Source organism: Schistocerca piceifrons, chromosome 2 (genome assembly GCF_021461385.2).
Source record: "Schistocerca piceifrons isolate TAMUIC-IGC-003096 chromosome 2, iqSchPice1.1, whole genome shotgun sequence".
Lineage (NCBI taxonomy): Eukaryota > Metazoa > Arthropoda > Insecta > Orthoptera > Acrididae > Schistocerca > Schistocerca piceifrons.
Window position 1 is genome coordinate 439,378,812 of NC_060139.1, and position 26,668 is coordinate 439,405,479.

Below are 26,668 nucleotides of genomic sequence, written 5' to 3' on the forward strand. Positions count from 1 at the left end.
CATTGCCAGTCTACATTTTATATCTTCTCTACTTCGAGCATCATCAGTTATTTTGCTCCCCAAATAGCAAAACTCCTTTACTACTTTAAGTGTCTCATTTCCTAATCTAATTCCCTCAGCATCACCCGACTTAATTCGACTACATTCCATTATCCTCATTTTGCTTTTGTTGATGTTCATTTTATATCCTCCTTTCAAGACACAGTCCATTCCATTCAACTGCTCTTCCAAGTCCTTTGCTGACTGATAGAATTACAATGTCATCGGCAAACCTCAAAGTTTTTATTTCTTCTCCATGGATTTTAATACCTACCCCAGATTTTTCTTTTGTTTCCTTTACTGCTTGCTCAATATACAGATTGAATAACATTGGGGAGAGGCAACAACCCTGTCTCACTCCCTTCCCAACCACTGCTTCCCTTTCATGTCCCCTCGACTCTTATAACTGCCATCTGGTTTCTGTACAAATTGAAAATAGCCTTTTTCTCCCTGTATTTTACCCCCGCCACCTTTAGAATTTGAAAGAGAGTATTCCAGTCAACATTGTCAAAAGCTTTCTCTAAGTCTACAAATGCTAGAAACGTAGGTTTGTCTTTCCTTAATCTTTCTTCTATAGAAAGATAAAAATAAAAGGGGAAGACAAAATTGTGCTGTCACATCTCTCCATTGAAGGTATGAAATGGAACATTCTTTTATACTTATTTTTACCCAACAAAGTTTTCAGGAAATTTTCTGGCGAATATCTTTCCCTGTGTCTTGGGAAAAGTTCACACACACACACACACACACACACACACACACACACACACACACACACACACACACAGAGAGAGAGAGAGAGAGAGAGAGAGAGAGAGAGAGAGAGAGATTCCTGCTTCGCATTTTCTTAATTTTCTCTTCTCATGTTTTGGCACAAATATTCATATTCCTTAAAGATTTCTATCTTGAAAGTATTTCAAGTGCTCAGTGTGCTCTCTCATCATAAAATAAATGACAAAAGTGTGACTGTGAAGAACTATTTCTATTTCTGACTTAATCATTTGTGGTACTAAATGTCTTTATTTAATGGTACAATACCTTATATTATTGTTTCAGACTTTCATTATGAAGTTTATGATTCGTGGTCAGTTCATGTAAGTTGTTTACCGGAATTTGCATACTGCAGTACTAGTATTTCACTATTTTACATTAAATGTAATACTAATCACTACATTAATAATTGCATCACTTCTTGATCCATAATAATCTTATTTTTTATTTTATTATTTGTTAAATTGTTTGGTAATATAGTTTAATAATGACTGCATAGGAGATACAATATTTTCACTTAAGCTTGTTCTGTGACTCAGTATTCTGTGGCTTCCAGTAATTTTTAAGATAAGGCATTATTGTACCACTGCTAACAATGTCTGAAGTACTGTGATTAACAGGGTCCACCTTTTAGCAAAACTCACTTATATATTTGTGTTTGTATAAACATGTTTTACTGTTGTTATGACATCTGTGGTGGGTAATTACTTATTTCTTTTTTATATTACATTTCGTTTTTCTGTCTACCCATTTTGGCAAGAGATTCATAATTTTTGCACTGTGCCATTGTTGTTGTAGTTGACTTGCTCTTAGCCATGTGAGGTGAGTTTGTTATACTTCCTGATCTGTCTTATTGCACTGTTTTATCTTTACAGTGTTTTTACTTGTGCTAATTCAGTTTTCTACTGTTATTTTTTTTAGCAACACAATTTCCATGCCACTCCTCTGCCCTGTGTGTTATTACTGGTTTAGTAAAATCAATCAAGAAGCCTAAAATACCCCTCTCACGAGGTTCGCCACAACAACAACAACAACATGCTGCAGCAATTATAGATTTGTGGCTGGAATTGGTAGGCACTGAAATGTAAATGTAATCTAATGAGGAAATGTGGAAGTCTCCATTGAGGATGTAAACTGTGGTGAAACATATTTGACTAGACACAAATATATAGCTCTGTTGAGAATAATTTATGCAGGCACAGAGCTTTAAAAAATCCAAGACTAATGTATCTGAATTTCTGCCAGGACACAGTCAATATCTGGGAAGGCTCTGTGGCATTTAACAGTTACTTGCCTGCCATAAAAAAAGCGTACATCATATTAGGGATACTAATGCCAAAGTTGTGTGTCATATTGTAATAAAATCACTATTTCCTTGAGAATTATTGGAAATATGCTACCACCTAAAGTATAATAACAAAACTATTTAATGTGCAAGCGTTGCTCATGTGACTGAAGTAGAGAGGGAACGTGCTATTACTGAGACTGACAAGGAACTGCAGCCTTTTATTGCCAGAATATGCGAAGAAAATTTTGTTTTGTGGTCTTGATTGCAAATGTGGTGTATTCTAGTGATTTTTTATTGGATTTTTTAATTATGTTTCCTACTGTTAGAAGTATTTTTGTGTGCCATCATATTATCAAGTCTGATTACAAACTCAATTTTCATATGTGCTGCCCACAGAGGCATCCATTTCTGTTGCAATATTATCAGAACTTTTTGTTTCTACCCTACCACAAACATTCTCAAAGAAACTCTTAATTTGATAAAAGAACTCTTAAGGATAAATGCTTTTTGTTGTCCACAAAAGATGAGCATGTGACTATTTTACCCTACGCCACTAAAAATAAGTGTGCATTACTTTGTTTTACGCAGTGTTATAAATAAATTGTTGTAAGCTCACAAAGCTAACTGGTGTTTTTGTGTGCCTTCTCTAGTCATAGTGTACACATTATCCCATCAAAGAAGTGCACTTTTAGTCACACAGTAGGACTTTATGGAGAATTGGGCAACTAATTTTCTTGTTACTTCTCAATTATGATGAGTATAATCTTGCTGCATTTTACACAAGCCTCTAATCTGATATGCAATCTTTTTCTCCAAATGTCTGGAGAACAATATGATGCTCACATGCTTTGTGGCATAGTTGAATGATTGCCTTTGCTACGGTCGAATTGAAGATTGGTTTTGTACGTGTCTGCACCCTCTGCATTGTATATGTCATATTAGGACATTATATATTATGCTATGTGACCAAGATGCTACTGTGTTCGGTTATATTTTTTTATTACAATAGGACTATTTCAGTGGGATTGCGATCTTCAGGTTATCTGTGGAATATTTCAGATTTTGAAGAGATAATTTAATGCATTATAGAATTACGCTTTGCTACGTGTATCAGGTGGTCTGGAGATCCATAGGATATCGCTGTCCTAGTTGCTGTCACTACATTATACGTTTGCTCCTTTGAAGTTCCTGAAACTATAGGAAGTGTTAAACTGTAGCTGGAGCAGTTATTTCTGTTTTTCAATTATGAAAGTCTATTTCATAATAACGTTACTTGACAGCTATACTGACAGTTGAGTCAGCAGTGTTATATGTTTACAGGCTGTTTGTTTCTATGATATTCTGTGGGTCATATCTTTGTTCTTACCAACTATATTATATTGCTTATATGATTGGTGTTTCTGTGGTTCTGTGCTCGTATAAAATTTAAATCTACTGCTTTTTGGAATTGGTTATGCCAGATAATGTTGTAGTGCTTGAGGTTTGACAATTTCTTGATGTTGTTTTATTCTCAAATGTATGCTTTCCAGTGGTTATTTTTAATTTCACGGTAACACTATCTCTGATATTTTGTTTTAGATTTTGTTTTCCTACTCATCTCATCTTTGAGAGGATAGTTTCAGTAAAATTTTCTGAGTAATGTTTGTGTTTCAAATTGATCTGTTCATTTAGAATTTCTTAAGGATGATTTTATGAATGAGAATATATTTCAGTCTCTTCAATAATATTCATTAGTGGTTCTTTCTGGGCAATGTGTGAAACCATAACAGCATATTCTGTATTGTACGCTTTGTGTCTTTCTGTCTTTAAGTGGTGGAAGAAAGTTGATAGGTTAGTGTCACTCTCTCCCATGCGTTCTCAGTATCAGACCCTGAAATTCTGTCCAGTTTGACCTATATAAAATTCATCACATACTTTACATTGAATTATATAAAAACAAAGATGATGTGACTTACCAAATGAAAGTGCTGGCAGGTCGACAGACACACAAACAAACACAAACATACACACAAAATTCAAGCTTTAGCAACAAACTGTTGCCTCATCAGGAAAGAGGGAAGGAGAGGGAAAGACGAAAGGATGTGGGTTTTAAGGGAGAGGGTAAGGAGTCATTCCAATCCTGGGAGCGGAAAGACTTACCTTAGGGGGAAAAAAGGACGGGTATACACTCGCACACACACACACACACACACACACACACACACACACACACACACACACACACACACACACACCTATATCCATCCACACATATACAGACACAAGCAGACATATTTAAAGACCATATATATATAATGCCTGGATTCAAATATAAGGTTGGTTTTGTTTGTCCAGAGTGTAGTAGTGTTTGAATGTTGTGCTGTGCCTGGTATATAAATTTTATTTTGGTGTAGTGCTTTAATTGTGTGAGAGATCACTTCTAAATATGTAGTGGATATATACACTGATCAGCCAGAACCTTCGGCATGAATAACACCAGCGATGTGTTGTGACATGGAAGCAATGAGGTTTTGTAAGGTCACTGGAGAGTTGGCATCATGTCTGCACACACACACACACACACACACACACACACACACACACACACACAGTGGAGTATCTTGTTGAAAAATGCCACTGCCATTGTGAAACATGATTATCGTGAAAGGGTGTACATGGTCTTCAACCAGTGTACAATCCTCCTTGGCCATCATGTTACCTTGCATGAGCTCCAATGGACCCCAGAGCATAATAGAGCTGCTGCCAGCTTGTCTCTGTCCCACAATACAGGTATCAAGGACCTGCTATCTTGGAAGATGAAGGATTTGCACTCTCCCATCAGCATAGTGAAGAAGGTGTTGGGATTCATCAGACCAGCAACACTCTACCACTTCGCCAGTGTCCAGTACCAATGGTCACTTCTCCATTTCAGTTGTAGTTGCCGGTGTCGCAGTGCTAACTTTGGCAGATGCATGGATCTATTCCAAAAAAACAGTTGGATTAAATTACGTATGAGCATAGAACTACATGAATACAAACCATACAAGCAATATGATGTAGGTGGTAAGAACAAAGATATGACACACATAATACCATAGAAACAAACAACCTTTAACCACATAGCATCACTAACTCAACTGTCAGTACAGCTGTCAAGTAATGTCATTAGGCAATAAACTTTCATAAGTGGAAAGCTCCTGAAATAACTGCTCCAGCTACAGTTTGACACTTCCTACAGCTCCACAAACATCAAAGAAGCAAACATATATAGTAGTGATAGCAACTAAGACAACGACATCATATGTATACCAAAACCACCTGATGTACAAAGCAAAGCATAATTCTACAATACGTTAAATTATCTCTTCAAAATCTGAAATATTCCACAGGTAACCTGAAGGTGGCAGTCATGCCAAGATAGGTCTGTTTTAATAAAATATTATTAAACATAGCAGTGTCTTGGTCTCATAGCACACTGTATAATGAAGATTAGTTGCTGTCCCAGATCCTCTTAAGAGTACTGAAGATGAATGAGATGTCTTTGCATACAGCATGTGGCAGTGCTTCATTCCACTAGAAGTATGATTCTTCAACAGCAGCATTATGAACACATTTTCCATGATGCACATTTGATGTGGGGGCTACTTTATGCCCACAGTATATTAAAGAGACACAATGTGTAATTAGGGTCCAGAATCTGAAAATATTTTTTAACACACACTTGCCAATATCAACTCACTTTCAGTTACATGAGCTACTGATGGTGTGAGGAAGGAGGGGGTTACTTATGCCCACCATAAAAAATTAAAAAATGCAGAATTTGTTAATTATTGTTGAGTTTCACTCACAAATAATGTTTAAAGAGAGATTTTTATGTAAGTAATATCCTGGATCTGAAAATATTGAATTGGGAGAAGTGACATCTACTACAAAGACTTCAATTTATCAATTAAGTTTGATGAAAAACTGTAAAACATTTATTGAATCTGGTAAAAAATTGGTTAAAAAGGACAAATATTTTTTCAAAATTTTATAGCTTAAAGTAAATGACTGGATAACAATATTATCAAATGGTGAGCATAAAGTATACCTTGGTATTGCAAGAGTTAATAACCACAGTGGATATATAAACCCCACCGCTATACCTCTAAAAAATAGCAGGTATAATGTGTGTATTGTTAGCTCTCTGCCCATGTGTAGCATAGCCAGGTGAGACTGTCCTACTTGTTCTTGTACCACTCCTGGTTCTAATATTGTATTCTCCCTTTTTCAGATTTCTTTTTGTTAGTAGTACATATATATAACATGCATTGCAAAATTTTGTACTGCTACGAAGTGTTTATTTCATACTGATGTCGGTCATTCAAAAGCCCTTATTCTGTACTTTGGAACAAATATTTTATTTTTTCCAAAAACCTAAATTTCCATGTTGCAGAATGTTCCAGTCTTGAGACTTAAGGGGGAACGACGGTGATAGACGAAAATATTGCTCAAATCCAGGATTTTTCCTCCGTACTGGAATGTAGTAGACAGATGGGGTTTGCTGCCATGAATAAATCACACATTGAAGTTTTTATGATATTTTTATTGAAAAATGTTAATATCCTCGCTGTGTGATTGGGATTTTCCCGAGGCAGCTCTGAAAGGTGGTAGATCACTGTTGTCACTGTAACTCCGGTTGTGGTTATCTGAAACATGAAATTAACACATCACCATGATCCTTACAGATGTAATTTTGGTTCATAGTAGGGAATTGCCAAAAAAGAAACAAGTTTTTGGTGAAATTATGAATGAAACTGAGATACTGGCAGAAGTAAAGCTGTGAGCACTGGGCGTGAGTCCTCCTTCGGTACCTCAGATGGTAGAGCACTTGCCCGCGAAAGGCAAAGGTCGTGAGTTCGTGTCTCGGTCAGGCACACAGTTTTAAACTGCTAGGAAGTTTCATATCAGCACACACTCTGCTGCAGAGTGAAAATCTCATTCTGGAAATTATAAATATTTGAAAAAAAGACATATCAACATAAAAGAAATCAGCTACGGTGAACTCCAGAGAATTCAGTGTGCTTCAAGGGAGACCAAAAATCATTAAAGTAGGATGAAAATTGTAGCGTGAGCGACAACAAGCATGCCACAAAGCATGGTTTGTTTTGAGAAAAATGCATTTAAAGTTTGACAACTATTTATCAACTAAAAAAAGGGACAAAGCTTGAAACTTAGGGATATCATAGATGCCTGGTCCATAATAACTATCACTCCAGCTAGTGGATGACTGCTTTCTGCTACTGTGACCTCATAAGCCCTCATTATCATCCTCAAAGCCTTTTTGTCACTGAGCCCTTCGCCACTGGCATCTCGATATTCACAGAACCAGTGCATTTCGTCCCCAGTTTTAATTTGAAGGCCATCTCCTACGTGAATTAATGCAGTATGGCCTACATTGAATAGACATACAGCCAAATTTGAAACAATGTTGACTGTTTCACTTTGGCTGGATTTTATTTTTGGGGTGTATCTCCCAATGAGAGTATTGAAACTTTCGTTCACATTTTGAGTACAACCCCCCAAACAGTGTTCCAGCAAATCAGGTTTACTCAGATCACAATAAATAGGGGTGATGGCATTGATAACAAATTGTGGCTCGCAGTTCTCTAATGCCAAGGCGTGCCATGCACGCTCGGGTACAAACGCTCAGAGAATCATTACTTTTTGGAGTTCAAGCATTTATCAGGAATAATTCTTCAGTGTATATATATTCAAATTCTGTAATTTAAAAAAAAAAATGAATTTTTTCAGCCGTTGTTGTGTCGTTCCCCCTGAATTATTTTCAAAATTCTGTGGTATGGCCTCATAGTTCTGAAAATGTATACTTCCATTTAAGTAACCTGTCAGTTCATTAATTTTTCAAATTAGAATTTTTTTTACTTTCTAAAATTTTTTTGACCAACTTAGGATACTATGTGCTTTCCCATAAAATAGTTCTGATAACTGCCCAATTTTCTAATTATACAGGTATTAGTTAAACAAACTTTTGTCACTACCTTTTGTATCTTTGTCCATCGTAATTTTCTTGTCTTTACGTTAATATCTAAACTGGAACAGTTTAATATTTTACCAATTTGTACTTTTCTCTAATACGAGAATCTATAAGTAGGCATCATGCACAAAGCTTCAGAAGTCAATTGCTAGTAGCTGCAAAGTGCACAATCTATGTTTTCATCATGTAGTTTGCGGCCATTATTCAAACAGTACGACCACTATGTTATTAGTCATTCAGCACCAAGCAATTAAAATGTGAATTTTCTATGTCAGTTCATGCCCAGTAATTGAAATGCTAATCTCCATGTCAGTCTGTCAGTGTTTGGTAGTTATAGTGGAGAGCAACAGTATGAGTTACCTGCGTAGCCATTTGAAAATCTCTGTTAAACCACTCTTAAAACATGTAAACTGCTGAACTGTGATATATTAACTGTTAAAATTACTAAATACAAGCTGATCATCATCAGTCTGAAGCAATAAATGCAATGAACAAAACAGGTGAACTTGATTGTGTTGTGAAATTGACCCTTAACTACTCTAGTGAAATACTCATACACTAATACTCTTGTGGGGGTCTTGGAGTACCCCAGTAAGTTAAATGAAACTGTAATTTAAAGAAATTTTATTTGAATTGCACTTTTATCACTTAATATTATAAACATTTTTATGCATTTGAGATATGATTACAAACAATTTTGGCACACTGAAAATCTGTGATCAGGACAAACATGTTTTGAGCATTTTTCACACACTATTTTGGTTTTCTTGTCCGCATTTCTTGCACGTAAGTAGCATCTTGCTTTCCTTATGGGTTCGGGCTCTGAAGATGTTGAGGCAAGAGGAATACTGCCAAGTTTAATTACAACATCTCTCAGTTCACAAAAAAGGGGTAGGACATCTCGATGTTGTATATGGGGTTTTACTAAATCCATTCTAAGCCTCTGTAGCAATTCTCTTCTTTTTAAATCATCAGTTTGATCAAGTTGTTTGGGGCACTGAAGTAAAACAGCAGCAGTGACTCCTACTATGTTTAAAATGGCATAAAATACAGACACTGGCCCTCTGCATGTTCGCTGTGATACCGAATAGTTGATGCACATTCGGTCCAGTGTGTTCACTCCTCCATTTGTGGCATTGTAATCAATGATCATTTCAGGTTTTCTCTTTTGAGTACTAATTTTTTTTTTTATCGTCATGCATAGATGAAAGTAACACAACAGCTTGACCTTTCTGAGGAACATAAGAATAAATTGTCTGTCATTCGTCATGCCCAAATAATGCAGATTGTACTGGGCACTTTCTGTTTGGTTTGAATTCTTCTGGGATCTGCAGTTTATTTAGCTTTAGATCACAGAGTTCAAATGACTTGAACCAGTTGTCTACTGTCACATTTCTATTACTTCCCTCAGTTGGTGTTATTAATTTCAAAACATCCTGTGTTGGAATTGGTAATATACTTTTATTTGTCCCTTTGCCTGTGTAGACAAACGCATTGCATATACAGAATGTTCGTGAGTTTGTGAATCACAAAGGTTCATAACTTTGAGGCCGTATTTGGCTGGCTTCTTAGGCATATACTTGTGAAATTTGCTCCTATCACGAAAGGGTACTAACATTTCATCGATTGTCATGTTCGCTCATTAAGTATAATCCTTTTGAAATTTGTCTATAAAGAATTTGCAGACATCTCTAATAGCTGCAAGTCTGTCATCAGCCTTCCTAGCATCTCTTGTAGTAGCACAATTCAAATGCAAACAAGACCAAATGAATAAAAATTTACAAATGCTCATAGTGGCTCGAAACACATCACGACCAGTTCCATCATTAGCAAAAACTCCATCAACATTTTCGTGACTAGATTTCATTACTCCAGATAAATAAAGCATACCTAGAAATGCTCTCAGTTCTATTATATCTAGAGGGTTTTATGAATGCTGGCTTTGGAGCTCTGTATTTGTTTGACATGTCATGTATTTTGATGTTTGTATTGGTGAGTATTAGTTGTAATGAATCTTCAGTGATGAACATTTCCCAGGCAGATAATATGTCAGTTGAATCAAGTGTTTTTGCTTCATATCTAGTGCCTGGAAGGTGACTGACTATGTTGTCAGCAGGGTATGAGTTGTAGGAGGAGCCTCTTTTGACCATTTGTAGCACAGCTTTTTTCAAAAAAAATATTTGTCAACAGAAGGCCTAATACACACCTGTTCATCTGATTCTTTGCAACTACTTTCTGGTGTAACTTCAGAGGTGGAATCATGATCACTTAGTATAAATTCTCCTCATCAGATTGCAAAAATGCAGGATCATTCACTATTATTTCCAAGTCATCATCTGTTAAATGACTTCGATGATGCCATTCTGAAAAATAATGCATACATACTCACATACTGGTAACCCTAAAAATTGATGTTATCATTGAAATTTTGCTCTTTTTGAAGTACTCTAAAACTTCAGTCACATAAAACACTAATTGAGATAGTGAAAAACAACTTATGTTAATTCTCTGGTGGGGTATTCTGAGACCTCTTTCTCTTTATCTCACAAAATATTACCGGAAACACCGCATCCAGCACTCCGTGTTAAATGGCATCACTTTGCTGAGGACTACCAAGAACACAGGCACCATCTGTTGTTCTGTTCACATACTATGTATTCTCACAAAATATTACCGGAAACACCGCATCCAGCACTCCGTGTTAAATGGCATCACTTTGCTGAGGACTACCAAGAACAGGGGCACCATCTGTTGTTCTGTTCACGTACTATGTATTGTATTCATATCACCTGGGGTTCTCCAGGACCCCACTAGAGTAGTTAAGGGTTAAATCGTTATTTACTCTAAAGAAACTGTTCATTGGCTAAAGAAGATTCTGAGGTGAACTTCCACGAGACTTATGAGGCAATGTAACAGCTCAGTAACTTTATTCAAGGTAATGAAAATTGAGACTGCTGGAGGAAATCTTGGATGTGTAAGGATAAACCTAGAGAAATGTGGAAAAACGTATTGTGTTCAATAGTCAACCATCTTTGTGAATGAAGATAAAGGAACAGCTACTGCCAAATACTACCATCTAATGAATAAAATGCCACAAGTTATGAGTTAAGCCACTCAATTTTGTGAACACAAATGAGATTTCAGGATTTCATAACATGAAATGTCATTTGACTACAACGGTAGTACAAAAACATATACTTCGCACACTGGAGCTTTTACATATCCATCATACTTTTCAGACCTCTCACTGACCTTTAAAAGTATCTTTAGCAGTTTTTAGTTCTGTTAGGATAAGACACACCAATGAAATGTTTATCAAAATCACATCTGAAAAATATCTTCAGTTCAGACTGTTGAATTTCTGTTATTATAAAAGAATGGATAATTCAGGATGGAATATAACAATAATATGAAAAGGATAGGTGCTACTCACCGTATAGCAGAGATACTGAGTTGTAGGTAGGCACAACAAAAATAGACAACACACAAACACAAACACACACGTGGAAACACAATTCACAGGCTCAGAAGCGAGAGACTGTGTTCATGCATGTGCGAGTTGCATTTACGGATACACGGGCGCGCTCGCTTGCATGCGTGTGTGTGTTTCTCTATTTCCGATGAAGATCTCGTTGGCCAAAAGCTCACTTTCTGACAGTCTTTTTGTTGTTTCTATCTGTGGCTCAGCATCTCTGCTATATGGTGAGTAGCAATTATCCTTTTCATAATATTATTATTATAAAAGGATCCTTACATAAATACCTTCTTGTAACCAAGTCAAATTTCACTTATGAGACATGTACACACTAAGACCAAGTCCATGTGAGGTTACGTTAATGTGATCACAATACTACTGGCCAAAATAAAGTCATTAAAGTCCAAGCAAGAAGCCAATAGCTGAGTTAATAGAATAATCTGGTGTACATATTGTATCATTCTCTCACAGTAGTAGCAGACTGAAAATTTCAGGGCTGGGCTGCTTTTTAAGCCTAACCAGTGGCTTGATGTGGCATTTGCCCGGGAGATGTGTTGCTCAGTTGTGGTGCTATGCAGGTAGAATAGACTGATGGAGACACCATCGTTGGTGTATTATTCCATTGATGGTCAGTGTATACAGAGAACTGTTAAAAATTTTTGGAGTTGGTGAGTGAGATGGTTACAGCATCCTCCCCTCCAAGATAGTATGTAGGTATGGAACTGACCTGATTTTGTGTCACCCCTGCCTGAGAGGCTGGGAATCCACTGCTGACTGTCTCCATGTCGATCTTGCCATAATCTGGTTGTAGTGTTGGACCTTCAGGAGCTAGTGGGCACAGATAGTGTAGGACATATGTCCATTTTGGTAGGCTGATGCTCTATTGTGGACTGTGTAACAGGTAAATGGACTGGTGCATGGGATCGTTCCATGTCTTATGGTTAGCGGGAGATCCTCCATCGCTGGGGGGACACTGGATTTTGGTGTATTGGGCTGCAGCTTTTGCAGAAGAGGCTGTATTTCGTATGCCACTGTGAGGCCTGATAGGTGTGACCTCCAGTGAAGTTGATTTTGGAACTGACTCCTTTGTTTCTCCTCAGCACTGACCACATATAGGTGGCAGCCTTGGGTGCTGCATATAGTTGCTGGTATGCAGATCAGATATCTTTTATTGATTGCACCCAAACTTGAGCACCTGCCTGATACACATGGTAAACTGGAGGTCTGAAGTAATATTGTCCTTGTGGATATAACATTGTTAGGAGAATCCTAGATTGGCCCCCTTTGTGATAGCTGTGCTTTTCCCTGCTGTAGGCAGTGGCCTATAAATGCTAAGAAAGATTTTATGAGCATCACCCTTTATCATTGTTTTTGTTTACTCTTGTGTTCACACCATATGTTCCACTTCCCCATCAGACTGTGGATGGAATCATGCTGTGAGAAGATCCTGTACTCCATTACAATCTCTGAACTTAGTGTATTGTACCAAAGAAAACTGTTGTAACCTTCATGTCAGGCCACAGTGTTTATTGAACATAAATAACTTCTGTAACAACAACATTAATAGTTGATAGTCCATGAACTAAGAAGAAAGAAGTACTTATCTGAGCCACAATAGAACATATTCTGTAATCAGAGATCCATACAGGCAACAGGTGATGGAAAAAAAGTTAGTCATATCTCATGCTAAACACAAAGTAAACAGTCCACACTGCAGAGTCCACTTGTAGAGGTGAGTCAGATAGCACCTGATGGAGGCACTGTATCCAGCAGTATTATATTTGCCTGCTATGGTAGCTCATGTTACAACCATGCAATAGTGGCTATGTTCCCACTGAAGATCCCTTGCCAGAGGCAAACAATGTTGCATTTATCACTATATTTGTGTCATCAGATTGCACTTCTGGTGGGGTTTTCTAAATCTTTTCCCCTGCCTAGCAAATGTGGGGAAGGAAGCAGCTGAGTGACGTCGTGACAGAAGACACCTGGGGCTGCTGGTGACACTCGTGATGGATCTGGAGCTCGTTGCATAGTCCCAGAGACTTCTCTGAGCAACACCATTACAGCTGGTCCAGTGATTCAACCATTGGTGAAGCCAGATCAGCAAGCAATGGCATGTCCTTCAATTTATGGGATGGAAAGGACAGACCAGGTGGCTATGCTCTGAGACCTGTGAATTAAGAAAGTTAAAATGTGGCTGCTACATTGGTCACAGTGCTCTCCCTAGCGAAACAGGCTGCTGACCAACGTACCACAAGTGAAGTTGGTAGAACACTGGTGCAGCATCCTACATGGTGTAGCCACCTCCACCAACAGGTGCCCATGTTGATGTGCAATGGATCTCCAGAACCACCCTGCACTTCACCAATAGATGTATGCCCACATCAGGGCACCCACATGGTATTGTGTGGCTGCACCTGCTTCATGTTCTGGGATTAGCCACAAGAGACTCAAAAGCTTCTTATAAGGGTGTCCTTCATGGAGCTCTGCCGGGCAACAACTATTGACAGGTGCGGGCCTTTAAGAAGCTAGGAAGGAGTTAAGTGTTGAAGCCAATTTAGCAGATCCTAAGGCTTTCAGAATTGCACCTCAAATGTATGAACAACGTGATCTGCCAATTCATTTGAGGCTGGATGAAAATAGGATTTGGTAAGATGTTTGATACCATTATAGGTGCAAAACGTTTGAAGTTCGCAACTGTTGAATTGAAAACAATTGTTGGTCACCAAATGTATGGGGTGCATCTTCTGTTGTGAAGATCCACTCCAAGGCTCTCAACATGGCCACTGTTGTCATCAGGAAACATATGACTTACAGGAATTGGGACAAGGATTCCATGATGATTAATCACATGGGTACCAGAAAGGGCCAATGAAGTTAATGTGAATTTGAGTCTGTGGCTGTGTCAGAGCTTTCTATGGCTACAACTGCAGTGAGGCCAATTGGTGTGCCTGGCAAGCACCCATTGTTGCACCACTCATGCAATATCATCATCCATACATGGCCAGCAGACATAGTTGTGCCCCAGTTGCTTCATCCTACAAATCCCCCAGTAGGACTGGTGCATGAACTGCAGCACACAACGCTGCAGTGAGGACAGCTCCACTATCCTGTTACTGTTCGTCATCTTCTACAAGAAGGCGCACAGGCCAAATGGATCTGCACCAGAGAACTTCGGATGCAAAGCCATCTGAACACATTGCAGGACCCCTTGAAGAAGTGGACTTCACTGAAATGCTATGACAACATCCCAGGAATTTATAGGAACTCATCCAGTGATTGCTCCAGTAAGGTGTGTAACTGAAAACATACTGTATACTGGTGGGCAAATTCAGGACTTGAATCTGCCAGAAGGCGACATGGCACATCTACCTCAGAAGGTTGAGTGGAAGTTCAGTCATAAATGGAGTATTGGGAATTCACAAAATGGAGCTCATCGATGAAGATGATGCACTGTAAACTCTGGTAATTTAATGTTGGGTCCAAAAAGAGACACAAGCTGTTGATGATGATAGGATGAGATCTGTGACTACACAAAAAATACCAGCCAGTGGTTGCTTTTTGATCTGTGAGTAATTTTCTTGGGCAAGAGTGTGTGTCTTTGACATAAATACAATCGGGCTAACTTATGAGAGAAAACTACTCCATGCTGTGTGGGGATGCATCTGTGACCAATGCCAATGGCAAGTGCGGCTGGTATAAAGTGTCGGTAAACTCAAGGGCGAGTGAGTGAGTCCCGACTCTGCCTACCCAACTACGTCATAAGGTGCATCTACATGCTGTTTCACAATGTAGAACCAGCCCTGCCAGGGCGCATGCTTTAAATCTGTGGAGGACGACATATACAGATACGTCCCGGCAGAATTCATTTTTAGATAAATGCACTAAGAGCATAAAGAATTCAAAAGATGAAAGCTTCTTTCGAAACACAACATTATAGAGTAAATAATATTAACATATTAACGGAAGTCAAGATTCTTCTACAAACATAGTGTCCCAGAAAAAGCTGAGGAGCACAGTCACTGTGATGTAGTGATTGTGACACTAGACTGTAGGATGGAGGGTTGTGAGTTCAATACTCACCTCAACTGTAAAATTTTAATTTCTATATTCGGTTCGAGAACATTCTAGAAGTATCCACAAATGTCAAGAATCATTGTACTGTAATGTTCTGTACCTGTATATATACCGTATCTGTTCTGGCCAGAGGCAGTTTGCTCCGCACTCTTGTATGTGCAAGTGCTTAATAAACCTTCATTAAGTGAAGTCAGTGTTCATAATTCATCTAATTACACCTTCTTCTACATGACATTATTCTGGTGGAGACGCTGGGTATGCCGGCCGGTGTGGCCGAGTGATTCTAGGTGCTACAGTCTGGAACCGCACGACCGCTACAGTCGCAGGTTCGAATCCTGCCTCGGGCATGGATGTGTGTGATGTTCTTAGGTTAGTTAGGTTTAAGTAGTTCTAAGTTCTAGGGGACTGATGACCTGAGCAGTTAAGTCCCATAGTCCTCAGAGCCAACGCTGGGTATTGGAACTTGTGATAGCGCACATTATCGACGACACAGTGGCTCCCATCAGGTCACGACAGAGCCGCCGTTTACGTGGCAAGAAACCCAAGTTTGAGCAATATTCAACAGAACGCAGTCTATTGGAGACAGAAGAAGAAGAGGACTTTACGATGACAGCAACTGTGTGCCACCACATGAGACATCCTTCTGGGTTCTCTGGTAACGATGGCCAAGATCCAAACAAGTGGCTGAAGGTATATGAGCGTGTAGCCATATTTAACAAATGGGATGACACCTTGTGTTTGGCTAACGTATTTTTCTACTTGGAGGACACTGCCAAGCAATGGTATGAGAACAACGAGGAGAAGTTCACAAGCTGGGAAGTATTCTAGGTGGAACTGCGCAAGCATTTCGGCGACACACAATGACAGAAGTGCAAGGCAGAAGGTAAGTGCAGGGCACAGCGTCTAGGAAAAACTACAGCAGCCTACATTCAAGATGTCTTGGAGCTGTGTAAAACAGTGGATCCTAGAATGAAGGAGGAAGATAAGGTTGTACATCTCATTAAGGGTGTTGCTGAGGACGTGCAGGTTTCGACAGCAGACGACTTCATTGAATGGTGCCAGTATATCGAGACAATGCATCAAAAAAGCATTACACGCAAGAAGTTTGAGCGGCTTCCAAACGTCATATCGATGTCTGTGATTGAGGAAGGAACAGATTTCACAAGTTTTCTTCGTGAGATAGTGAGAGAGGAAGTTTAGAAGGCACTTGGATTGCACGGCGAGCAAAAAAACCGAGATGCTTCAAGAGGTCATAATGGAGGAAGTCGAACAGACATTTAACCCAATCTCTCGTCCTTCATTTCCCTTTAAAACGGTGAAAAAGTCTAGATCCAGGATAAGTTACGTTCCTACAATGCTGCATGAGGAACCTGTTTGGGCACCAAGGAAGACTTGACGTCTGGAGGACCCAGGATAACCAACCAGTATGTTCCCACAGCGGACGACCGGGACATGTGGTGCGTTATTGTCGAGAAAGGCGGTGGATATTTGATGACGCCTGCGCCAGAAGACAGCAGACCGACCTTAGCTGACACCAACTCCGGGACAACGAAGATGAACAAGAAGATGTGGGTGTAGGACGACGTAGGTCATCATCGCCGCAAGCTAGCTGCTGGAGAGGAAGCTCTCCAACACGCCAATAAAGATCTCCATCGCCGTTTAGAAGCTCCAGCCAATCATCTAGCCGCCACAACCTGGAAAACTAAAGGGTGCGACTTTCCTTGGAGGTGTGGCCGCTGAAGAGAAAAATCCTCCACTGTCGATCACTACAAAAATGATAGGAAACTACGTCAATATCCTCATGGATGGCTGACCAGCCCAAGCTCTTGTGGTCTCTGGAGCATTGTATTCAGCCATTTCGGAGAAGTACTGTCGCCAGTTGCAAAAAACCATATTCGTCGACAGCAAAATATCTCTGCAAAAGGTGGCTAATGAGAAATATCTAAAACCTACAGGAAGATGTGTCATTCGTGTGGGTATAAGTGGCCATACACAACCCTTAGAATTCATCATCTTACACAAGTGTAGTCATGACATCATTCTCAGATGGGACTTTTTGAAAGCTACACGGGCAATTATAGATTGTGGTTGCTCGAAGATTGTGCTAGACAGAATGAGATACTGTGGACAGGAAGATATGCACCCGAGTGTGTGGAGACTATGTGTGCTGGATGTCATCATTCCTGCAGTCAGCGCAAGAAAGGTAACTGTCATGTGTCATGCCATGCATCAACCCATGGATCTTGTCGTGGGATGTAAGAGAAGCGTAACTTCGTCATCCCAGCCTCTGTCGTCTCGTTTAAGAACAGATTCGGTGAATTGTGGATACTTAACTGTCACTGAGAATAGCAGATCCTTCCAGTACGCATGTGCATAACAAACACTGAGCTAATTGCCGGAGCTGAGCGTAATAGAAATCTCCCATGCCGAGTCTGTGTGCGAAATTGGCGCTACCTCTACGAGACATGATCTTCTAGCTCGACTATCACCAGATCTCACTAAGGAAGAACGGAAGAAGCTACTTTCCATTCTTGAAGAGTTCTCTGAATGCTTTAATTCACAGGTGAAGAGCAAATTAGACAAATCGACGGTGAAGCACTGGATTAGCAGAGAGTATACTGTTTGTCAGCAACGGAACGTCAAATAATATGCGACGAGGTAGAGAAAATGATGAAGAACGATATCATTCAGCCTTCGCAGCGCCCATGGTCGTCACCAGTGGTTCTCGTCAGGAAGAAGAATGGCAGTTGGCACTTTTGTGTTGTTTATAGGAAGCTTAACAAGATAACTAAAAAGGACGTTTACCTTCTTCCACGAATTGACAATACACTAGATTTTCTGAAGGGAGCTAAGTTTTTCTCAACCATGGACATATACTCGGGATACTGGCAGATCGAAGTAGATGAGGCTGATGGTGAGAAAACTGCATTGATCAACCCTGGTGGCCTCTATGAGTTTAAGGTAATGCCGTTTGGTCACCTGAAGTGGACGAAGTGTCTTTGTTATTTAGATGACATTGTAGTGTTCTCAGGTACATTTGATGAACACAAGACTGAGGGCGGACTGAAACTAAATCCAAGAAAGTGTCTCTTTGGAGCAAAAGAAATCAAGATACTTGGACACTTTGTGTCAAATGAAGGTGTGCGGCCAGACCCAGAAAAGGAGAGATCTATAACAGAATTTCCTATTCGTAAAAGTATTACAGATGTGAGAAGCCTCCTCGGATTATGTTCTTATTATTACTGTCGTTTTATCAAAGACTTTTGTATCAAAGCCAGGCCACTCTAACAGTTGTTAAAAGCCAATGCTAAATTTATCTAGGGTGGTGCTCAACAAGATTCTTTCGATGTGCTGCGAAAAGCTCTGACGACTGACCCCGTACTTGGTCTGTATGATGAGAGGGCACCTACAGAACTACACACAGATGCCAGTGGGTATGGAATCGGTGCTGTTCTGGTGCAAATTTCGGATGGAAAAGAGAAGATTTTAGCCTATGCTTCTAGGACACTTACAAAATCCGAGAGAAACTACTCAACTACAGAAAGAGAATGTCTTGCTATGATCTGCGTCATGTGCACATTTCGACGGTATCTCTGCAGAAGGCCAATCACAATTGATACAGACCATCATTCACTTTGTTGGCTGACAGGTCTTAAGTGGTCACTATGTCTTCAACAGTATGACATTACCATAGTGTACAAAAGCAGAAGAAACCACCAAGATGCAGACTGTCTCTCAAGAAACCCTGTGCAAGACCTTCAAGACTTAGATGAAGATAGTGACTGTCTCGCTGCATTCCAGGATCTCTCTCCTGGGCAGAAGAAGGACGCCAAGATATCTCAAATTATGCTTGCCTTAAATCGGTCAGAGGATGTGAAAGGACAATTTAAGGTAGTTAATGGATTACTTTGCAAGAAAAACTTTGATCCGTTTGGAAAGAAGTGGCTACCAGTGATTCCTAAACACATGCGCTTAGATGTTCTACAGAAATTCCATGACACACCTGAGGCCAGATATTTAGGATTTATTAAGACATTTGATAGGATCCACAAGAGATTTTTCTGGTCAGGTTTATTTAGGAGTATTCGTCACTATGTGTCGCACTATCGAGAGTGCCGTTCCTCAAAAACGACCTGGCCGACTCAAACTAATTCCACCAGCCGAAACACCTTTCCAGTATGTTGGGATTGACCTCCTCGGACGATTTACAACGTCTGCTAGTAGCAATAGAAGATTGCTTGCACTGATTATCTGACATGCTATTCCATTACAAATGCTGTGAAAACAGCCGAAGCATTCGAGATAACCAAATTCATCATGGAAGACATTGTATTAAAACACGGTGCCCCAAGGTCGTTAGTTACAGATCGAGGGAAAGTTTTCTAATCGAATCTTGTGACAGAGATAAACCGTCAGTGCAACATTACTCATCACATGACGACTGCCTACCATCCGCAAACTAACAGACTTACTGAATGCCTTAATAAGACCTTGGCCGACATGCTATCAATGTTTGTCAATGTTAAGCAGAGCAACTGGGATGAGGTGCTACCTTTCATGACATTTGCTACAACACCGCCAAACAAGTCGCCACATGATTTACGCCATTTTTCTGGTGCATAGGCGGAAGGCGACTATGACAACGGACACTGTGTTTCTGTTACATCCTGATGACGTGGATGATGACTACATCGGCCAGGTGTTAACCAGAGCTGAGGAAGCTCAGCAATTACCTCAACTCCACATGCTGCAGGCTCAATAGAACGATCGTCGAAGGTATGATGCGAGCCACCGCCCTGTTGTCTACCAGCCTGGTGATTGTCTACCAGCCTGGTGACCTCATCTGAATCTTCACTCCTGTTTAGAAGGTTGGTCTCTCTGAGAAGCTCCTCAGGCTCTACTTTGGACCTTATAAGGTTGTAAAACAGTTGTCTGATGTTACTTATGACGTTGAAGATTTCGACCCCGACACTAGATGACGAAAGATCAGAGATATGGTCCACGTCCTTCGAATGAAGCCCTATAAGGATCCTGCAACCCACAGTAAATTCGAAACTGCAGCGACAGGAGACAAGCGGAAAGGTGATGAAGAGCGTAGCGCCAAAGGAAGTTCTAAGAAGGTCACAACCAGGGCGAACATCAGTCATCAGGAGTCAGAGTATGCAGTACCGATGACTCATTCCCGGACTAGGAGGACGTAACACCGAGACTCTGTTCTCTTAAGGAAGGAGCAATGTCAGAAGAAGCTGAGTAGCACAGTTACTATGTTGTAGTGGTTATGATACTAGACCCTTGCATGGAGGGTTGTGGGTTCAAAATTCATCTCAACTGTTAAATTTTAATTTCTATATTCGGTTCGAGTACATTCTAGAAGTATCCACAAAAGTCAAGAATCATTGTACTGGTATGTTCTGTAACAGTATATATATTCTGTGTGTTCTGGCCGGAGGTAGTTTGCTCCACACTCTTGTATGTGCAAGTGCTGAATAAACCTTCGTTAAGTGAAGATAGTGTTCGTCATTCATCTAATTACACCTTCTTCTACGTGACTCATCTACAGCTATTTGTAAAACGAGCTCCATATAGTTCAATCAGTCTGTAGAATTTAAGGCTTGTTCGTCTACTGAAAGGTAGAAGTTTTCTGTGAACGGCTGCTTTGAAATGTAATTAATCTTGCAATGCGAAGAGTGTTATAAGTGCATAGTATGTAATGGGGAATATTTTGAAGAGGATAACATTGCTGTAGATTAACAAATAAAGTTCTTGCAAAAAAGAAAAAAAAATTAATATGTGAACGCATCTTATATGTCAAGCTTACATAGAAGTCCAGAATCGGTGTACATGTTTCGAAGGAAATTCCAGCAGCATTTAGGATTGCTATTGCTTAAATGTTTTGAACATTATGTCTTAGAATCAGGTGAATAGTAACCGAGATAGAGATTTAGTGACAGAATACATTCAAATACTGCTGTTCCATAAGTATCACAGATTTTACTTGATTAAATCACATTTTATGAGTGAAAAATTAACTAATATTACCACGAAGTTCTCAAATTATTGCTGATTTTGTACAACTAGTGATGGAGGTATTTAGGACCACATTTGACTGTATTTATCTTGGAAAACTGTTTAATACTTCTACTACCATGTAGTACGTTTCTACCAAAGAAACTTTATAGTGTATGAACATTGTAAGGTTTGAAAGCATACACAAGGTATTTTTAAAAATTATTTATGCCTATTTACATACATCATAAAAGAGATCATCAGCAGCGGTGTCACTGTCATTATCGACGTCGTCATTGTCACATTCTAAATTAATAACTATGACATCTAGTATCTCTTCAATCATCCCATCCTCAACCCAGTACTCTCTTTCAAGATTGTCTACATGGAGGCAGTAAACACTCCAGTCATCCTGAGTTATAGTTTCACAACCTGTAACAACTTAGACAAGTGTTTGTAAATGCTTTTTTCGATTACTGCAAAATTTAGTTTGGAATAAAAAACGGAAACTCAGATAATTGCTACATAGCGTCTTTCACCAACTGCAGAAACGTCATTATGCAAATGTTTTCAAGAATATTTCTTGCTCTGGCGATATTTTTGAGTTTGACTCACGGCAGTTCAATTAGATTTAAGTCACAGTTATATAGTGGAAGTCGCAGCTCAGTGTCTCCATGAGCTTAAAGTACATTATTAATTTCAAATACTTTGTCTCCCATCGTATGTTGTTTAATTAAATCGAGGACCTGGTTGGAGCTTTGTTATGCTCGTTGTTGTGATATGAAGCATGTCCATAACAATAACACTGTTAGGTGAAAGATTCGGAATTACCTTAGTCGTCATCCAATTTGAAAAAATTTCGTAGTTCTTTTGCTCGTGGTAGTCCGCTGTTGCACATTAAATTAACTGTGCGTTGGGTCAAACAAAACCCATTTATTGATGCAATATTGACCACAATAATCCTACTACTTCCACTACAATTTTCCATAATACTATCAATGCCGGGATCCTGCCAGTGTTTTCTTTAAGTAATGTTGTTGTCCACCCAAGTTTCATCAGTATAAAAGAAGTTTCTGTCTCGCTCTCTTAATTTCCTCACTTGGACCAGGTACTAACAGTGCAAGTCAATTACATCCGTTCTTTCCATCAGAATCTTTCGTTTATTTTGATCTTTCCCAGGTACATTCCATTTCACGGAATGTTTTGTGTAAAACACCTTTCTGCCAAGGAAAATGTATTTTTTGTTTTTTTGTTTTATGGCAGTAAATAATTTCCGTAATCTCGGCACTATTTTTTGATTTATGTAGAAGTACTCCATCGTTTGCGAATGACCGATTTTGTGAAACTGTTTATAACGGTGGCTTTCCTTCCAAAGTTATTAGTTTTCCATCGTGGCGATTCCGGTAAACCACGTGGTTTATTTTTGCGTTCCTTTCTTGTGCGTTCTATTGTGGCGTGGCTGACGTTTGCATAAGTTGCAGCCGTTTGATTGGGACTAGTAATATTAGCCAACAGTTATTTTTGTGTCGCCTCTTTAACACACGCTGTCATAACATTAAAGACGATCGAACGCTCGTTATTCCACAAATACCTCCCCTTCTTGTTCTGCACATTTTCTTGCAATGCAGGGCGATTATCCGTCACATCCGGATACAGAAGTATACCAGTGAATATACAAAGTTAACTGACTGACGCTGGCACAACTAAGTTCCTGCGAACAGAATCGACTAGTAATGCCCCACATTTTTTTCTCCTTACATGTTTATTGTTAAGAGTCACAATTTAGTGACAATATACATCAACAAGTCTTGTCCATGTCCTATTTTTCTATGTAGTCTCCGTCACGTTCTATGGTCGTATGCCAGCATTGTGGAATAACATGTATTCCCTGCTGGTAAAAGCTTTGTCCTGTAGGCATAGCCATGTTTTCACTGCATGACAGACACTCTTGTCATCTTCAAAGTGTGTTCCCCCTAGGGAATTGTCGAGTTGTGATGCACCGGTAGGCACGAATAATGCCATCCGCACGATTCAACAGTCTGGAGCAGTGGCTGTGACAGGGTGTCCAAAGTGAGGTTCTTCATGGAGCTCTGTTTCTGCATTTCCTCAGGCTCTAACTTTCCATATCCATTGCCCAACTGTACTCCTATTGACTGCAGCATCGCCATACACTGCACACAAACGATTATGGGTGTTCACCACAGTTTCTTTTTCTGCCCACAAAAATGCAATAACAGCGCACTGCTTGTGATGTGAGTCTATGTAGACGCCATTTTGACACTGTACTACAGCTCTGCCATCTGCCAGAACAGGTCGAAACTTCACCAGCGCACAGAAGAAACATCAAATGTGAAGCACCAACAAGGACGTTTGTCAATGCATATTAATGTCTTTTTTAAAAAAATGTTGGCCGTTGCTTATTGAACGACCCTCATATATTACTGCAAGCTGATCTACACTGCTAGACAGGTAATCGACTTTGGGTGCCCCTGTAGGCCAGTGGCAGAGTTCTTCCGGGAAAGGCCACTCCCCCCCCCCCCCACCCCCCCCACCACCAAAAGCGCTGCTACTCTTAAGTTTACAGACAGACTATAAATCACAAGGTGGAATGCTGGGTGGAAGGCCGATTTTAACTTCAGACCATTGGAAAGATACTAAGATACTCCCTTGTTATTGAGATGGTTTAGCAGTAGCCTATGGAAGCTGCCTGGAACAAATTGCGCATAGTAATTCACTTTTCTGAGAAATATCTTAAGGCCCTTAATGCCTTTAGGAATTGACATATTCTGCATAGCCTCTACATATCCTGTGATGGCTGAAGAACCTCTTCACTGAGGATATAACCTAAATATGTGCCCAGTAGCAGAGAGAAGGCACAGTTGGAAAAGTTCCTTTTAAGTCTTTTCTATGCAAGGGCTACAAAAAGAGGCGAGAGACGGCACAAAAATTCATTGGTGTATGATCAGAGACCCGAGTATCATCAAAGTAACGCGAAGTTCAGTAATGGCCTGTTCAAGAATCGTTAGGGATGTGGTGGAGGTTCTAACCATGCCAAAAAGCAACCTGTTAGGTTGGTAGTCTGAACAGCGCGTTGAAGACTGAGATCTTTCGTGAGTCTTCGTCAAAAGACAACTGAAAATATACCTCTGTGAGATCAATTTTGTAAAAAAGTTTAGAAAAAAAATTCATCTGAATGGTTCAAGGCATAATAATCGTTTTCTATCTGAGTAGTACTCATCTGCTTTAAACCACACAATCAAAGAGCACCCCCCCTCCCTTCATCCATGTTTTCTGAGCACCATTAAGAGCGAAGACATCTGACAGTAAGAAATTGAAGGCAAAATTTGTTCTGGTCTATCCAGTTATACCTTACTTCCCAATGGAATTCGCTGAGCTTTGGAAAATTTTGGACTTGGTGTCAGCTTTAAGACAATTGAGTTTAAATTCAACTGTTTCCCCCAAACCAAGTTAAAACAATGGTGCAAAAACGCATAATAGGACAAGCCAGTAGTATTATTGTATTATTCACTGGAAGCAGTTGTAAACTGAAGATTCTAGGACTTAGTTGTTCCATTTAAGCCCAAATGGTGACAATCAGTTAATTCCACATGATGAGACATCTGTTCACAGGGTTGGTTACTCAGTTGTAGTCTCACTTGTTTTGAGAACAAGTTACTGGAATTTCTATCAGTTGTTTATGGTTCAGCTGATTGCCTGTATCTTCAGAGGAATGTAAAAAAATATTCCCTCAAAGATTTAAAAAAAAATTCTTCCTTGTCACTAATGGAGGATCTGACAGTGACAGCAATTATGGTGGTACTAATACAGTAGTACAGTGGAACCTTGCGTAGTGAGCATAATTCGTTCCAGAATCTTACTCGTAGTGCAAATCACTCATTGGGCAAAAGAATTAATCCTATATAAATTAATGTAAAATACAGTAATGTGTTCCATGCAGAAAAAGGACTAAACGTTTATCTTATTCATGCCATTTATTTAAGGAAAATTATACGTACAGTATTATGTAATTTATTATTCACGACACATAACCAACTCTTTTTTAATAAGAAGCTATTCTATGGTCATTTGTTTTTGCCGACACTTCAACACTTGGCGAAAATGCGGCACAGCATCATCGTCAAATAAATTTTTAGTGCACGTAGCCACTACTTTATTGGTGTGATGATTTTCAGTGTACGATGCAACCAATTCCCATGCTTTCAGCATTTCTCTTATTGTGGCAGATTGCTTCTTGGCTGCTACCGCCTCTGCCTCCGCCTCTGAAGGACTTCTCTCCACAACTTTGTGCTGTGAAACACACTGCAACTCCATAAGCTCTTTGGTGGCCATTTCTTGTTTGTGATTTTCCACAAGCTCAACGATATTATTATTATCCTTTTCTAGTCCCATGATCTTGGCCAAAGACACAATCTAGTTGACTACAGGCTCCACAGGTACTGACTCAAATGCCTCGGAGTCACATTCAACAATACACTTCGGCCAAAGCTTCTCCCAAGTGTTGTTTACCCACGCGTTTTCGATCATCTTGACGCAAGTAACGATGCTGAAGCGATATTTCCAAAATTCTCTGAAAGTCACATTTGTAGCTTCAGTCAATTCAAAGCAATGCTCGAAGAGTGCTTTAGTGTAGAGCTTTTTGAAATTAGAAATAATCTGCTGGTCCATAAGCTGGTAATGGAGTAGTGTTGGGAGGCAGAAATTGGATATTGATGAATTTAAATTCTTAAAGGAGGTAAGGAGGTGGTCTTGTAGGCCTGGAGATTGGACAGGAGCGTTGTCCATAATAAGCAAGACATGGAGTGGCAGGTTCATCTCAAGCAAATGTTTTTGTCACTGAAGAACCAAAACCTATCACTCAAGCCCCATTGTTGGACTTCTACATCACGTTTAACATGCTCTTCTGAACTTTACACTTCTGGTGGTGTTTCTGTATGGTAGTCGAGCAGCAGTTAATTTTCAAATTGCCACTTGCATTGGC

At 39.6% G+C, this 26,668-nt stretch overlaps 1 protein-coding gene across 1 annotated transcript in view; it reads left to right on the plus strand.

Annotated features, from left to right (window-relative positions):
- Positions 1–3,148, plus strand: part of LOC124776204 (ankyrin-1-like) — a 202,433-nt gene extending 199,285 nt beyond the window's left edge. Inside the window, exon 6 of the mRNA XM_047251045.1 lies at positions 1,732–3,148. Within this exon, the coding sequence (XP_047107001.1) occupies positions 1,732–1,898 (167 nt within the window). The 3' untranslated portion in view covers positions 1,899–3,148. The remainder of the gene's footprint in view (positions 1–1,731) is intronic.
- The last annotated feature ends 23,520 nt before the right edge of the window (positions 3,149–26,668 follow it).